At 33.3% G+C, this 17,572-nt stretch overlaps 1 protein-coding gene across 1 annotated transcript; it reads left to right on the forward strand.

Moving 5' to 3' along the window:
- The first annotated feature begins 387 nt into the window (after positions 1 to 387).
- On the forward strand, positions 388 to 4,834 carry LOC115983508 (metal tolerance protein 10-like). The gene is made up of 6 exons (XM_031106215.1): positions 388 to 774; positions 2,027 to 2,139; positions 2,376 to 2,621; positions 3,372 to 3,452; positions 3,783 to 4,013; positions 4,321 to 4,834. Exons 1-6 carry the CDS (start codon positions 588 to 590, stop codon positions 4,663 to 4,665), a joined length of 1,203 nt encoding a protein of 400 aa, XP_030962075.1. The 5' UTR covers positions 388 to 587; the 3' UTR covers positions 4,666 to 4,834.
- The last annotated feature ends 12,738 nt before the right edge of the window (positions 4,835 to 17,572 follow it).

Below are 17,572 nucleotides of genomic sequence, written 5' to 3' on the forward strand. Positions count from 1 at the left end.
ATTATCGAAATACATTAAAAAGTATGTGAGAAAATTTGTTGAAAAATAAAATGCACTTTCTGGTTGATCCACCTTTCCCGCTATGCTTCGTACAAACTTCCCTCACCCTTAAAAGAATCCGGTTTTTCTTCGCCCCTAGGAAGCTATGATAGCAGTATTAATATGTATACGAGTCAAGATATGAACTCGACCTACCGAAAGGAAAAACTCTATTATGCACCCAAACCTTTATACGTGGAAGTTGCTTTTAGCTTTGCATTAATTTTTCTAGGAAATTTCTTTGCAAGTTCGAAGATGTCAACAAACAACTGTGATAACTTTAACTCTATAGTCTTGTTCCTCTCTCTTTTATGCTATTCTTTTCTTTTATTATGATCCATCCAGTCCATTTCTTTAGTCTTTGCAGTGAAGACTTATTAGTGGTACAGAAAAGTACTAGACTTGTTATACATAATATATTATTTATCAAAGACTTTGCCATGTTTATGTTTTCAGCTTTTCATTAGCAAAAGCTCAAGCTCAACATAGAAGGCCACACAGTCTTGTTTGAGAGAGAGAGAGAGAGAGAGAGAGAGAGAGAGCTCATCATGGAAGTGATCCATGAGAGCAGAAGAGAGAATTTGGTGCCACAAGATGTTGAATCAGCATCGAGAAGTGAAATGTCATCTGGGTCTTGGAGGCTGAGTGTGCGAGAGTTTCCAGCACTTAGTGAAAGTAGAGGTGGTGATCATCAGCATGGTTTCTTCACTCTCAGCAGTTTTCTTCATGCCCCAAGTAAGTATTCTTTCATGAACATACATATATTGCATATACACAATTCTTTACTCATATAATTTAGCTCAATCATGTGGTTGTTTTGACCAATTAGCCATATAATTGAATTTAATGGTACTTGAAAAAAGAAAAAAAAGATAAAGATAAAACCTTATCTATCAATGATTCAATATATATGTATGTACGGATGTAAGCATGAATTATATTATATAATATGATATTATGTTAAAGTTATATGCACCTACAGTTTAATAATGACCAGGAAATGCCAATACTAGAATGAATTTTTTTTTTTTAATTCCATAAATCTTTCTTTTCTTAGCAAGATTCAAGAACTATTTACCATAAAAATAAAAAAGGACAGATGTTCTTTGTTAATGTAAAATATGTAATCTGATTTTGCGCTTCATATCTGAGTTGACTCGCTCAGCTGAGTTACTACACAGACGTTGGCTTGATAACTGAGTTGACTCAGACGAGTTACTAATTTCTTTGTACAAAGTACAAACTTCAAAGATGTGCTTTTATTTTCGGTGTATAATTTGATTTTTAGCTTGGTAACTGAGTTGACTCGGCCAAGTTACTGATTTCTTTCTACAAATTTCAAAGCTTTTTTTTTTTTTATTATTTTTTTTTTTTTTCAAGCTTATAATCTGATTTTGGGCTTAACAACTAAGTTGACTCAACTGAGTTATTGATCCAATGGTTCGTTATTTTATTTTGTGAAAAAAAAGGGGCAATTATTGACATTCTATTGATGCATATGAATTGATTGTTGAATTTTGACATCCCAACTTTGTTACCGCAACAACCAAACAAGAAATAAATAGCTGGAGAAAAAATATAATCCATTGATCTTTTGGCATTGAATTTTGAAGAGAATTTATTCTTGTTAGATGCTTTTTGGAAACTTTCAATTACCAGCAAGGGGCATCTTATAATTCTTGCACTTAAAATTTGTGAATTATGGAGTCATAAGGCTTTAAGGAATAAACTCCTTTCACATTCTTTGCAGATGATACATAAAGGGAGTAACTATAGACTTCACATATATATGGCCTTTCATGTTATGCTTGGAGTTCTTATAGCATAATTATCCGACGGATTGTTACTCTTTTACATACTTGAATGATATTAGGTTCTTTTGGAAAATGAAACATCAATATTTGATGACTTTGAATGCTTTCAATTACCTTCTTATTCATGACTAGTGATGAACATAATGCGAAAGTTGGTACTTTTGACTGTATAGGGAAACGAAGAAAGGTTTCTGATTATTATAAGAAACAAGAAAGACTCCTTGAAGGGTTTACTGAGATTGAGACCATGGCTGAAAATGGTGGTATGCCTGGAAGTCTAACAGAGGTTGGTTGTGTTCAACTTGATGATTTTGAATGACAACTTGTGGAACAAAGTAGGAGAATAATTTCTCATTTTTGACCATATGAATAGTTAATGAAAAGTTCAATCTTCCATTATATACCACCTGGTGAACAAGCACCCCCCCCCCCCCCCAACATACACACAAACCAAAAAGAAAAAGAAAAAGAAAAACCCATACTATTTTCATTGTTAATCGTTTTGCAAATTATTATTCTCAGGATGAGATGCAGCAGCTTGCGAAGAGTGAGAGGATGGCTATCTATTTGTCAAACATAGCTAACATTGTGCTCTTTGCGACAAAACTCTATGTTTCTATTCAAAGCAGATCATTGGCGGTTATTGCCTCAACATTGGATTCACTCTTAGATCTCTTGTCAGGGTTTATATTGTGGTTCACAGCCCATGCCATGAGAAACCCAAACCAGTATCGTTATCCAATTGGAAAAAACCGTATGCAGCCAGTGGTAAGTCATCCAATCAAATAATTCTTTGAAAACTCAGATTCTGATGGATTGAAGTTGTTGAAGCTGATAATCAGCATTCATATGTGTACTTGGTTTGTGTTGCATCTGTGGATCATTTGGTTGCTCAGAAGTTGGTGGAGTGAAAATTATTCAACTTATACTAATTAAAAAAGTTAACCCCAAAGAAGTCCGGATTTTATGTTTTTACTTTCCATTTCATGATTTCATCAATCCTTTCTGCAATCAATGAGAGAAATGAACTGAAATGCTATTCCATCATTGCTTCTATTGGCTCAGCTATGTCTTATTCCACAAATGCTAGAGGCAAAGGCAATAGATAGACATTTCATGATGTCATGCCACAATTTATTCTATTACAAGAAGTTTGATGTTAATGCAATACAAGACTAAATATTTCATCAGGTCCATGCTTTAGGCTCTCATTTTGTTATCGAAATGTTGAGCTTAGGGTCTACTGAGTTTATAAACAAGTAGCATTGGTTTTGGGAAAAAAATTTTAATTAGAAACTGCATTGAATAGACACAATCTAGTCTTAGGAATAAAAAACTTCAGGGATCAAATGGAAAAGTAATCAAACAATCTACTCTTGGGAATAAATAGTATTGGTTTTGACTCTTGAGCATAGAATTTTGAGTGTAGTTTCAAGAGTGATTATGACTTACAGGGATGTGGACCCAACTTATTCTTTAATGCAACAAATGTTTTACTAATTTAGCTTGAGATTGCAGGGAATCATTGTTTTTGCTTCGGTAATGGCAACTCTTGGATTACAAATTCTGCTTGAGTCTGGTCGACAATTCATGGCGAAGGTATGCGGTTTTTATTTCACATGCTCCAATCTAAGTTAAGGATGTAGATGGCAGTGAGCGTGGCTAGACACAGACATATTTTAGTCAAATTTTGCTTTGAGAAGGATTTCAAATCAGCTCCCTTCTTAATGTCTGAGGTTCAGTGTGACCTTGGTTCTTGGTACTTCATGAAAAGCTACTACCTAAATGTATGAGATCCTTGTTAGATCACATTCTGAGTTGGTGGATGCAAAATTTGAAAATGACTGTTCTAAATTTTCATTTTCTGTAGTCATTTACCGTATCAGCGAGTCCTTTAATATTGTTTTTCGTTTTTTGTGTTGATTACAGATCCAGCCTGAAAGGGATCCTGAGAAGGAGAAATGGATGATTGGGATAATGGTCTGTGTAACCATAGTGAAGTTTATGCTGGTGGTCTATTGTCGAAGGTTTAAAAATGATATCATTAGAGCCTATGCTCAAGATCATTTTTTCGACGTTATTACTAATTCAATTGGTTTGGCAGCAGCCATCTTGGCCATTCGATATTATTGGTGGATTGATCCTACTGGAGCTGTTATGGTGAGTTCATAAGCAGCTCTTTTTTCTTCTTCTTGTTTACTATACTTTCGATAATTGGGTTCATTTGTTGTTTTTATCCATCCAAAAGTAATAATGATAATTGAATTCAGCTACTTTGCAAGTCATTAGTTTCCTTTCTTTTCCTAAAATTATCAAAATAACTAGCAGCCATGTTTTGCGTGTCCAAATATTGGCATTCACTCTATATCTCTCATGTTTTAAGTGAAATGCCCACTATTTGTGATTGGCTTCTTGGAGTTGGTCTTAATCTATCTTTTCATAATGATTTGTTGAACCTGTGATGCAGATAGCACTATATACAATGAATACATGGACGAAGATAGTCATTGAGAATGTCTGGGCACTGATTGGAAGGACAGCACCGCCTGAATTTTTGGCAAAGCTAACATATCTGATATGGAACCACCATGAAGATATCAAGCACATTGACACAGTAAGAGCATACACTTTTGGTTCAAATTATTTTGTGGAGGTTGATATAGTTTTGCCACAAGACATGCTTTTGAACAAAGCTCATGATATTGGTGAGTCGCTGCAAGAAAAACTTGAGCAACTCCCTGAAATTGAGCGAGCTTTTGTACATATAGATTTTGAGTATTCTCATAGGCCTGAACACAAGATTGGGGTTTGATGACAATGATGATGATGACAGTAGTAACGATCAGAGCAAAGCCTTTCCAGAGTAAAAGGGTGAGTTGCTGATTTAGTTAATATGTGATGTGATTCTATTGTAACCAGTTGCGAACCTGCGCAATGTGCGAGTAAGTACCAACTTAAAAAATAGATTTTAACAAACTTTATCTTTTGAAGTTTTCATTATCTTACCGGTTGTGTTAGTGAAACTCTCCTGTATTAAAACAAAAACAAAAAGAAATAAACATACCATTCTATTCAGAAAAAAAGGTAATCTTATTACTCTCAAGTTTTACAAATGAGACACTTCATCAAATACATGTTAAATAGTGATGACATAAGCACATTCAACAAATAAGTGAATATTTCCCAAAATTCACTTCCAAAAACACTCCTTGCTGTTTTTAGATGAAACATGCCTACAAGTATCATTATTGGTTTCTTCTTTCTAGAAGAAATTTCAAGAATCGGCAGATACATAACTTCCAATAGCAGCACGCAACTAATTATTCTATCCTCTTCTTGTTAAGTACCATTTGAGTGGATGCTCTTCTTACTCTATGCAATCGGTTTGAATCCAATATCTAATGGGTATTTGTGACCTGAAAAAGCATCAAAGTATGTTCAAGGTCACAATGTTGACATTATATTCGGCATATCAACAGACTAAAACTTGATGTCGCAATAGAACCCCCTAGATAAAGAAACTTCCAAGTTTCGAAAAAAAAATTTATTTATTATTTATAGTAACTTCAAGTTCGAAACATTGAGAATCAAATCATTATTATCTTCTTTTTCCAGAGAATCAAGAACAAATCCTTAAGATTGACAATTCAATATATATATATATGAATATTGAAATACAAAAAACTTTAGTACTACTACCATAAATATAAAGTTGTTGCAGGTCAATGTCACAAAATAATTCATATAAAAACTTTAGCTCAACCACGAAAGAACAGCAAACACCTGCAACCACATGATGTAAAACACGTGAAAGACCCACAAAAGCCTTATTTGATCTCCTAAGAACTTTTGGGGGAATAAAAATGAAGCTTTTCTTGAAAACTTCATATAAAGCAACTATTTGATCATACTTAAGCACCCTAGTCTTGGTCCTCTAGGATACTAACTCCAATGCATTTAGGAATGTGCAGCCAACCCGCTAAAACCGACCCGACCCGACCCGACCCAACCCACCGGGTTGGGTTGGGTTATAAAAAAAATTTGATGGCGGGTCGGGTTGGGTTCGGGTCATAAAATTCCAAACCCGTCAAACCCGACCTGACCTGACCCACCCATATATTTAATATATATTTAAAATATATTATATAATTAATAATTTTTAAAAAAAATAATTATCTCTTCCTATCCTATATAAAAGCCAATTAGTTCACACAAACCCTAGTAAATTACTATTGCTGTTTAGTCATTAGTGTTGTTTGCCTTTAACATGACTCATGTGGGTTGAGTTGGTTTGGATTGGACTTATGTGATGGGTTAGGTTGGGTTGAATTTTTTTTAACCCGCCATGGTGGATTGGGTCAAAAAATCCCCTTAATCCGTCCAACCCAACCCATACACACCCCTAAATGCATTTTACTATTCATTGAATTAAATTAAAACAAAAACAACCACTAAAGAAATGATTAGCAGAAGCACACCATCACCAAATTCATATGACCATCCAAAAATATAATTCAAATTCCTTTGTAGGGAAGGTGATTTGAGTGGCCGTGGACGGCATTGATGGAAGCAGCGGGAAAGCATGAGGCTTCTGAAGCAGATGGTGTGAGGATAGAGGAAGAATAACGTGAACAAATTGAAGAATGTTACTCAACCAATAGGTACAAAAGCGAAGAATTAATAAGCCTCTCCAACTAAACCAGAAAAGATATTGCAAGTTTAATTCCAGAAATACACTTTTTATAATAAGTATATCCCAAGAAATATATTAAGTATTATCTAAAATTTGAATTTCATTGCATTATTATTGTTAAATATTAGCATTGATACATCATGTTGAATATGCTAGTATAGATGCGGAAGCGAAAGCATAAAGTATAAAACACAATAACACATGAGGGTTACATGGTTCAGCCTAACGGCTTACATCCACGGAGGAAACCCTAAAGGGCTGCATCAATAATATATTATAGTGTAATACAAATTCTGTGTTACAATAAATTATAACATGTGTATATATAGTAGACTAAACCCTAGACTAATAGACTTCTAGTACAAGTAGGAAACTTGACTTGCACACAAAGTAGAATTAGGCTTGGGCTTATGCTAATGGGTTAATATATCTCTAACAATTATTATTATTATTATTATGTGCATGGCTCTAATGCAATACGTAGGATTATTATTGATAACTAAATTATACCATATAATAAAATGTAAAAAGTTAATAGTATTGATTTAATTGTTTGTTTAAATTGAATGATATGTAAAATTATATATATACCACGAAACTTTGTCAGTATTTTTCTGTATTAAATTATAGTTCAACAACTTTTAAAATATATAATTAAATAATATTTCTATATTTGATGACCTTCATATGACAGATTTTTTCAATACTTCTAAAATTCTTAAATCTGCAAAAGGAGCCCTTAAAAATTAGAGAGCAACTCTAAAATACTTCTAATTTTCTTTTGCATAATATCTAAAATTGAACATTAGGAAATTACATTCCAATTCAATATCTTAATCTATCAAATGTACATTAGAAAATATTAGACCATTCATTTACATATAGCTTCAACAAATTAACAATCCATGAAAAGGAAAGAACCATCTTATATTAAGTGGCCTCCCATATTGCTCTGAATAAAAATATTAATGTTGGCAGATTTTACCTGATCCCGGTGTGTATAAAAGATTAGTTGGCAGATTATTGTACCTCACAATCACTAGACTTGATATAGCTTCCTCAGTCCATAAGCTCAGCCAATATATGGATAAGCCAATGAAACCTCATCTAGGTGCAGCTCACAAAGTTCTACAGTACATAAAAGGCAATCCAGGTCAAGGTGTTTTACTATCTTCTAAGTCAGATCTTCATCTAAAGGCTTACACAGACTCAGATTGGGCAGCTTGTGTGGACACTAGAAGGTCCACTACTGGTTACTGCATTTTCTTGGGAGATTCATTGATCTCATTGAAGTCTAAGAAGCAGTCCATTGTATCAAGGTCATCTGCAGAGGCAGAATATAGAGCTATGGTAGCGACTGTGTGTGATGTGGTTTGGTTCCTAGCTATGCTCAAAGATTTAGAGGTTTCTCATTCTAGACCAGTGTTGTTTTCTGTGATAATCAAGCAGCAATGCACATAGGTGAAAATCTTATGTTTCATGAGAGAACTAAGCATATAGAGGTAGATTGTCATGTGGTTCAAGATCGAGTACAAGACAATACGATCAAACTATTCTACACATCAACACATTCACAACTAGCAGACTTGTTCACTAAGGCTCTTAGCTTTCACCAATTTTCTTCTTTACTTTCCAAGATGAGTGTTATTAACATACACAGATCTGGTCCTCATCTTGAGGGGGGTGTCAAAGCTCTAAACATTAGAATAAGAGAAGAGAAGAAGATCAGAAAAAAAGAACTGATGTTGAAGACTGTATCAGAGCCTAAACGACACACGCAGCAACTAAACAACAGGAGTAGTGCAGCAGCTGATGTAAACTACACCTAGCTTAGTGCTCGAGTATTTCACACATGTACATACAAGTGGAATGAGTTCACACGTGTTATAACTAATTGGTTTTTTTTTTTTTTGAGACACCAGTAAGAAAATTTATTAATGCAAATCAAACTGGAAAATATCCTTCAAATCACGTGGTAGCTCTTCTAACCACACATCAAAATCAGCAAATGCAACTGTTCTACGAGCGAGAGCATGAGCGAGTTTATTTCCCTCTCTCTTAACATGATAAAAACTACAATCAACATTAGAAACTAAACTATGTATATCAGCAATAACATTACCAAACATAGTCCTCGAAGGCCTATCATCAATTAAAGCTTGAATAACCCGTAAGGAATCACCCTCCACCACCATAGACTGAAGACACAGCTCCTTGGCAAAAACAACGGCCCGACTAGCAGCAAGAGCCTCCACCATGTCCACGGAACCTGGGTATCTAATTGGTTTAAGTTAGTTAGTTAGCTTTGTATAAATACCGTTAGTGTTAATGCATACATAATCAATTCAATACACAAGATTCAGATATTTTCTCCAATCAATTTCTCTCTCTGAAACCCTACAAATGAGAGATGTAACAAATCAAATCCTATTGTTCTATAAATATTCAAGTAAACGCTATTCTTTTTTTTTCTTTTCTTTTCTTTTAATGTTAAAATTTTGATGATTGAGTTGATTGGAACTCGCGATTGCATAAGTCAAATTATGTTCCTTTACTACCTACATTTCTTTGTTCCTATATATGTAGGTGCTGTGTATGATGAGTACTAGTGGTTGAACCTTTATATCTAGAATTATTTCGTCTTAGAATTATTCTAGAATTATTCTTAAGTCCCTTAACTTTCACGTCAATTGTCAAATTAATCCTTAATGGTTGATTTTTGTTAATTTAGTCCTTCACTTTGATTAAATTAAGCAGGTATGGTTCTTCTATCCAAATCATTTAGCAAATACAATTAATGTTTCAACTTTTTTTTAATAGAAATAATATTCATCACAGAAGAACCAGATTGACTTCATTTTGACTGAGGCTAAATTGATAAAAATTAAAATTTTGAAACGAATTTGAGAACTAAAGTAAAATTCAAGGGAGTGAATCAAATTTTAACCAAAAACTAAGCAAAAGACTTGTTGTAGCTAGTTACAAATATTACGTTCTTATCTGTGTATTGGAGGAGTACTATGAACAACAAAAGACAAGCCTTATGAGTAACCAAGTTTTGCTAGGAAATCAGTTGTTTGATTTTTTTCATGGTAGGAATGAAGTAGCCCTAGATAAGATATCAAGCTCATGAGAGATTTGCAATCTATAACAATAGAAGCATAGAAATCATAAGTAGACAAGATGCCTTTTCCATTTCACTTGAAATGGAAATAGTCTTTTTTTTTTTTTTTTTTTTCCTTACAATTAAAAACCGTACCAAATGTCACGTCATTTAAAATTTTAAATGATGTTAATCTTAAATAAGATGACACTGGATACACCATCTTATTTATAATAGTTAATCGATCTGAACCATGAAATGGATCCATTTCAAATTTAGAGGATCCTATAGACTGGCACTATTAGTCAAAAAGTGTATAACAAGTTTAGCATAGGTTCAACTAACAAATGGCGAGAAAGCTAATTGAAAATCATCTATAATTGCTCACAAGTCCATAATGCAACTAAAACACTGATTGCCCAAGTAATTGGGTCTGGAGAACCTACTACCAACGTCCATTGTGATCATGAATTAAGCTCCTCACTACTTGCTGACTCTGGAATTTGGATTAATTTCTTCAGGAAGAACCATCAATAATTAAATATTTAAGCATTTAACTAAGTTAACTTGGACATGACTCTAATTGATTTTAAAAAGTTTAACCTTCAGATATAAGGTTTGTGATAAATTAACCATTCCATTAGATTAAAAACAAAGGGTTTAATGGATATAATCACATGATATACGTATGATTTTTTGCTAAATGATTGATATTTTCTAAATTAACCCCTAGACATAAACGGTTTATTTATTTATTTATATATTTTAATATTGATAATTTTATTTTAAAATCAAAAAGTTTAAAAGAAGTTTTATGAAAAAAAAAAAAAAAAAGAGACGAAGATCTAATTATAATTGATAAAATCCTAATTAAAATAAAGTATGTTATAAGAAATATTAAGCGAATTAATAATGTTATGTATTGAAAGGAAGATGTAAGCCAAACTTAAATACAAAGAATAACTTGCTTTAAAGCTGTTGTCTTAAGCCTCAAATGATCTAATCGAGCTGGTGCTGCACGCTTTCTCTATCAATAGTGACTCAGATACGCAATAAGATGTTGAATTGCAGACTTTTTGTGTCTTCCCTATTAAAATTCGTCAGCAAAGCAAAAGGCATGATTTTCTTTTTTTGAGGAACATGCAAAAGGCATGATGATGAAGGTACTTATGTGATAATTCAACAATTATTGACGTGTTATGGGATGTTATTGACACCTCAATATTTGTTTTTTGTTTTTTGCTTTCGCTTTTGCCTTTTTTTTTTTTTTTTTTTTGAGTGGAAATATTTGTTGTTCCTTAGTACAAAAATGAATTTTTTATCAATTTTTACACAATTAGTTGGATTCCAACTTCAATACATACTTAGTACTTACTCTTTCAAAAATATGCTATCCTTGCAATTCAAACTCACACCCTTCCCAGCTCCCCCGCACGCTAAGGCTTGGAGAAGTATCAACTCATCCAAATGATATAGTGGTGTATTGAGTGCAGCAATTAATATCGGCACAGCTGATTATTATATTAATGATAAAATTCTAGACATAACAATAATTTCACAATATTTTTAAATTAGCCTATCACTTCACACATAATGGAGTCACTATAATCTGTAATTTAAAAAAATTTAATAGTCCATGTGTGATATAATAGGCTAATTTAGAATTATTGTGAATGTTTGTTGTATCACTAGAAAGACTATTTCTAATCAGATAATTTCTGGACATATTTTTAATCTCTTTTTTTTTCTTCTTCTTATATATATAGAGGCATCCCTCCAACCTCTACAACCCGGGGTTCCCTACTCTTTTCTATTAATGTAGTGATTAGGAACTTATATCTTGCGCTTAGTAATCCCAAACACTTGCATATATTTTGTTAGAAATAGTGGCTCATATGCAGTGATTAGGAACATATATCTTGAGCTTATTAATCCCAAGCACTTGCAAATATCTTGTTAGAGATAGTGTCTTAAATTAAAATCGTAGTTGCCTTTGTAAAAGCTACTTAATTATGTAACTTTTCTGATATATTTTATTTCCCTTTGCACCAAAACACTTTATTTTCTTATTTCTTATTACTTGGATACCTAATTGACTGCCTTAAGCTATCATCCTTGACTGGATAGGACTTTTGTCGTCCTCACTTTTCTTCATGAACAAGACTTAAAAGTTTAGCTAATTGTAGGATGTATCTGAAAGAGTAAAGCACTTGATTTGGTTAGAGATGCCTTGCATGCCACAATACATACCCCATCAAATCTTATTTACATTAATATATCCTCCAAGGCGACTAGTGGGTTGACCATGTTTGAGCAAGTATAAGTGAACAAACTGATATTTCTATAATTTAATCTTGTTTGAACGATTAAAAATTTAAAAGTGGCTTTTCCTGTCTTGTGATGTAGGTGAGATAAGGATCAAGGTATAGTATATTAGCTGCACTTTACTAAATCCCTACTTTTCCCTAAGGTGGAAGATTTCTTTGTTTATGAATATCTGTTGCATGATATTTCCATTTTAGCTTAGGCGACTGTCTTTATCATTATCAAAGTTTCATCCATGTCACATGGGTTCCAGTAGCTCAATTGGTAAAGTCTTTTAATAAAATACAATTATTATGTTGTAGACACCATAAGTTTGAATTACTATCGTATAATCAACAAAATTTTCCAGGACTTGGCTCTCTCATATGACCCAGTTTTTACTGTCGAAAACTTGAAATCTCCTGTATGTTTCTTTCATTTAGGTTTAGAACCATTAAGACATTAAATACCTAAATCGCTTCACTTTTAAACAATAAATAAAAGACTATTGGACTCTTAAATTATATAAAAAAACATGCCTCAGAGGTGCGGAATTGGTAAAAGGAAATTGTACACTCAGACTCAGATCAATATCCATGCGTCTCCAATGGAGTCACCATACAAAGTAGCATGCCTCAGCGAAACTAAAGCTCCATTCACTATTATGTCTTAAAATTGGTATATTTTGATGCATGCTTATATTGTATCACATCTAAACGCCTCCAACTTATACAGTTAATTTTATGCTTCATCTGAACCACAAAGTGTACCACCATACTTTCTTGTGTAGTATTGCCAAGATTTTCCCTAAAACTACAGCCATATGCCATGCCTAATAATTAGCTATTGTTGAAGTTTTTTTTCTTATTCAATACTACTCTTCTTCTTCTTCTTCTTCTTCTTCTTCTTCTTCTTTTTTTTTTTTTTCTCTTTCTTTAAGAATACTAAATATTTTTAACACACAAGGGGAAAGAGAAGAAAGTCTTACCTTTCTAGAATAAAGCGCATATGTAAGTAGCACATCCTCCAATCATGATTAATGGTATTAGAGTTAAGGTTCATGAGTCATGACACTAAAATATTACATTAACACAGGCTCTGGATTAAGAGCCTAGCTAGCTAATAATGCCATCATCTTTGAGTCAAAGCAATTTTGTTGCCATTGGAAACTTGTGAGAAACAACCTAATAAAGCCATTGTTGGAGTCGTGAGAACTTTGTTCCCATTGGAAATTACAAACAAATATAATAAACCTTTCCTGTTTTTGAATATTTGATTGAAGTTATTTAGGTAGTCGTTGGTTTCATCACCATTCGATGCTGTATGTACAAAGCGTGTAAGATAATGACTGACGTCCTGGTCATTTTTTCATAAAAATGATCGTGAGATGCCAACAATACAAGAACTATAGCTATTTTTTTATGACACAATCAAACTTCTACAAAATTGAGTATGATATACAAAGATGCTTTTCTTTAATCTTTAATATCTTATGTTGGTCCCTAGACAAAGGTTTCACTTTCACCCATTACTAAATCTAATGAAAAATCGACACAATCGGAGGAAGCATAAAATAAACAATAGTAAAAGGAATGTAAATTGCAAGAAAAAGGAGGCAGGCAGCTTCACATTAATAGCATATACAAATTCAAAGATGCTTAAAATATGTTGCAACAAGTTCTGGAATCAACCACTTACCCAAAACAAATATAAATAACAACAAAATTTAGCTACGAATTTAGCTAAACTTTGTCCCTGCTTATAGGATAAATATAAGTAATTAAAAAAAAACCATGACCATAAATAAATTTTTCAATAAAATCAATTCATTAGGTTTTTTTCTATATTAATTATCCAAAAAAAAGGTTTTTCTTTTAATGAGTGAGTAGAAATTTTTTTTTCTATATAAATAAATGGTAATTTGTGATTTTTTGTCCTTCGAATATAGGGTTTATTTGATTTTTGTCCCTCAATTGTAAATCGTTCAATTTTGATATTTCAAATTTTAAAATATAATAATTTAATATATTTGTATATTTTCGTCTATTTGCTACTTGTTTGTTTGTTTGTTTTTTTTTTTTTTTTGGTTTTAGTCCCATAAATATAGGGTCAGTTCAGTTTTGATCCCTCGAAGAGTTGAATGTTTGAAGCTTTATTGTTATGTTTAGAGTGTGGATTTTCAGAGATATAGTTGTTGAATCAATGTACGTACTTGCAGTGAGCTTGTGGCAATATACTGACTTCGAACTAGACATATCCTCTGGAACTCGCTTGGATTCTAGAGAATGTTTCAATAATATGTGAAAGTTTTAGACTTTTTTTTAAATAATAAGAAAGTTATAACTTTTATTAAGAAGATTCAATCGTATTAGGATTTTCCTCTATCTAAGTTACATGGTCAAAAACATCATTGGCATGTTGTGCCAAGTTGTGTGCTGGACGATTACCTTCCCGCTTGACATGGTTCACTTACATGCTTTTGAAGTCTTGTAGCTTTTGCTGAATCCCCTTAATGATATTGCAAATTGTAGTAAGTGCTTTTAGACTTTTTTTTTTTTTTAATAATAAGAAAGTTATAACTTTTATTAAGAAGATTCAATCATATTAGGATTTTCCTCTATCTAAGTTACATAGTCAAAAACATCATTGGCGTGTTGTGCCAAGTTGTGTGCTAGACAATTGCCTTCCCGCTTGACATATGGTTCACTTGCATGCTTTTGAAGTCTTGTAGCTTTTGCTAAATCCCCTTGATGATATTGCAAATTGTAGTAAGTGCTTCACTGACTTCCCATAAAGCATCAATGATTATCTTTGAGTCACTTTTAAAGACTACCTCCCTTACCCCCACAGCCCAAGCAAAGAGGACTCCCTCCTCTAATGCTTTGGCTTTGGATTCCAAAGTTCCCAAAGAAATAAGGAGCCTTTTAGACATAGCTGCTTCCACTTGACCTACAATGTCCCGAATAATAACCCCTTTCCGGATGACTGAGAATTAGTAAAAGTTGCACTATCGACACTAACCTTATACCTAGGACTAAGCGAAGCCACCTAGTGGGTCACCTCGTCGGACACAAAGTGAGGCATACTGAAGTTGGCTATTTGAAATTCTTCTAACAAAACTCGTGCTTTGTGTAATATTGGCCTGCTAAGTTGTCAAGCTTTGCCATGTCATACCTGGTTACGGTTATACCAAATATTCCATGCTATCATGAGTACTAATTCCAGAGTATCATCCCCCACACGTTGTGAAAATTTCAGGTGCCACAACTAGTCCACAAACTCATGGAAGACCAAAACATGGGTATCAAATATGAGTCCAAAAAGTTGCCAGACCTCATAAGCCTTATCACATTCCCAAAAGAGATGTGCACTATTTTCAATTCCAGTGTCACAGGCCTCACAAACTGGATTAACCAGAACTTTCCTTCAACATAGATTCGCCTTTGTAGGCAATATATTCTTACTTGCTTTCCATGCAAAGGACTTAACTTTGTTTGAGATATTTAGCCTCCATTTTGTCTTCCAAAATATTTTTCCATTCTCTTCATTCGATGCTCCCCCAAAGGTGTTACCTATTCTCGAAGCCACTACCAATCTATATGCTCTGCGAACTATGAAATTACCCTTTAGTGTATAGGCCCACACCAATCGGTCGCCAGGCAGTTTAGTACTTAAAGGGATGCTTAATATAGCTTTAGCGTCATCTGGGGAAAAAAATTGATGGATCATATCAAACTACCAAGCTCGAGTACATCGATCAATGAGAAGAGTGACCTTCGCATCTGTGGGTATTTCGGGATGTCTAGAAGTAAGTTTGAAAGTAGAGGGCTTGGGGATCCATTTATCCTTTACTATGGTGATGGCTTGGCCGTTCTCCACCTGCCACCGGTAGCCTTGTTGAACAATATGTTGTGCCGCCATGATCCTTCGCCATGCATAAGAAAGGCGATTGCCCATTTAAGCTGATAAGAAATCCCCATCTAGAAAATAATGAGCTTTGAAGACCCTGTGCACTAAAGAGTTTGATTCATTCTGAAGTCTCCACCCTTGCTTTGCTAATAATGCTAAGTTGAAAGCCTTTAAATCACGAAACCCCAAGCCTCCTTCCTCTTTAGGCATACACATCTTATCCCAGCTTAGCAATGCCATCTTTTTTTTTCATTAGCTTGACCCTACCAAAAGCAACGCACCATGCTCGTCATTTCATCGCAAAGAGTATTAGGTAATTTAAAAACACTTGTAGTGTATGTTGGAATTGCCTGTGCAACAGTCTTTATAAGAATCTCCTTTCCGACATTGGATAACAATTTTTCCTTCCATCTAGACAATTTATTGTTCAATCGCTCGAGTGATTTGTGGAAAGTATTATGTTTATTTTTTCCAACCAAAGATGGTAGTCTAAGACTCTTCTCGTGTTACTTTATTATTTCTGCTCCAAACCTAATTTTGACATCATCTTAAATAGCTTGAGGAGTATTTTAACTGAAGAAGAGGGAAATTTTCTCACGATTTAGTTGATGCCCAAAGGCTTGTTCATACTTCTCCAAAATTGTTATTAAAGTAGAACACTCTTCTTTTGTGGCTCCACAGAAAATAAGAATGTCATCATTAGCAAAAAATAAATGCGAAACTTTAGGTTTTAGACTTTTTTATTTTGTTAGTGTTCCTAGCTAGTATATGTATTAGAGCTAATTTAGCTTCTAAATAGAATGAGTAATTAAACCAATGTTTGGTTTAAAGAATGGTCCATCCTTTCTCTTTCTCTTTGTAAATCGTGACATTGAATAAAATTAATTCTCTATCGTACATTTTCATTTCAAAAAAAAAAAGAAAAAAAAAAGAGAGGATGCATCTATATTCTATTAGTCACATAAAAAAGGAAAAATAGACATGACTAAGTGGGTATATTTTAAATCATGAAGGGGCAAGAGAGTGAAAAATACATTTTTCCCTTATGAAGTTATTCAAGAAAGATAATACTATTGCCGTATGATCAAAAGGAATATATTACATAGAAGAAAAGAGGCAGGAGGGGCGGTTCCATTAATTCCATTCCATTAAACATAAAAATTCAAAGGTGCTAAAAATGCATTGCTGCAAGCTGTGGAATCTACCTACTTATTATTCTAGAAAAGAATAAAAGCTCTACAATCAACAACATATGGGGCATGTGGGTTAATATGTCACTTAAACAACCCATAAAATAAAATTAAAAACCAATGATCATAAAGCTTTTTTTAATAAAAATCAAGGAAAAAAAAATTGTATTTGACTTTCCAAATTAGCATGATTAAGTCATTAAAGGATAGAAGTCAATTAAGATTTAACTAAATCTTTGATTTGTAATAAACAATAACAATGGCTTTTGATGCTTTCTTTGGGTTCTTGGCTCTTTACTATCTTGTTCTTATATCTATTATGTAAAATTATTCAACACGGAGATATTTATTTTTTTATTTTTAGGGGATGAACTAGACTTTTTTCTATATGAATTGAATTATATAAATTAACTATTTGGGAAATTAAGGTAGTACCATAACCGCATGATCAAAAGGAATATTATTTACATGAAAGGAGGCAATAAGGAGGTCCACATTCAGAATATAAATCCAAAGATGC

Source organism: Quercus lobata, chromosome 4 (genome assembly GCF_001633185.2).
Source record: "Quercus lobata isolate SW786 chromosome 4, ValleyOak3.0 Primary Assembly, whole genome shotgun sequence".
Classification (NCBI taxonomy): domain Eukaryota; kingdom Viridiplantae; phylum Streptophyta; class Magnoliopsida; order Fagales; family Fagaceae; genus Quercus; species Quercus lobata.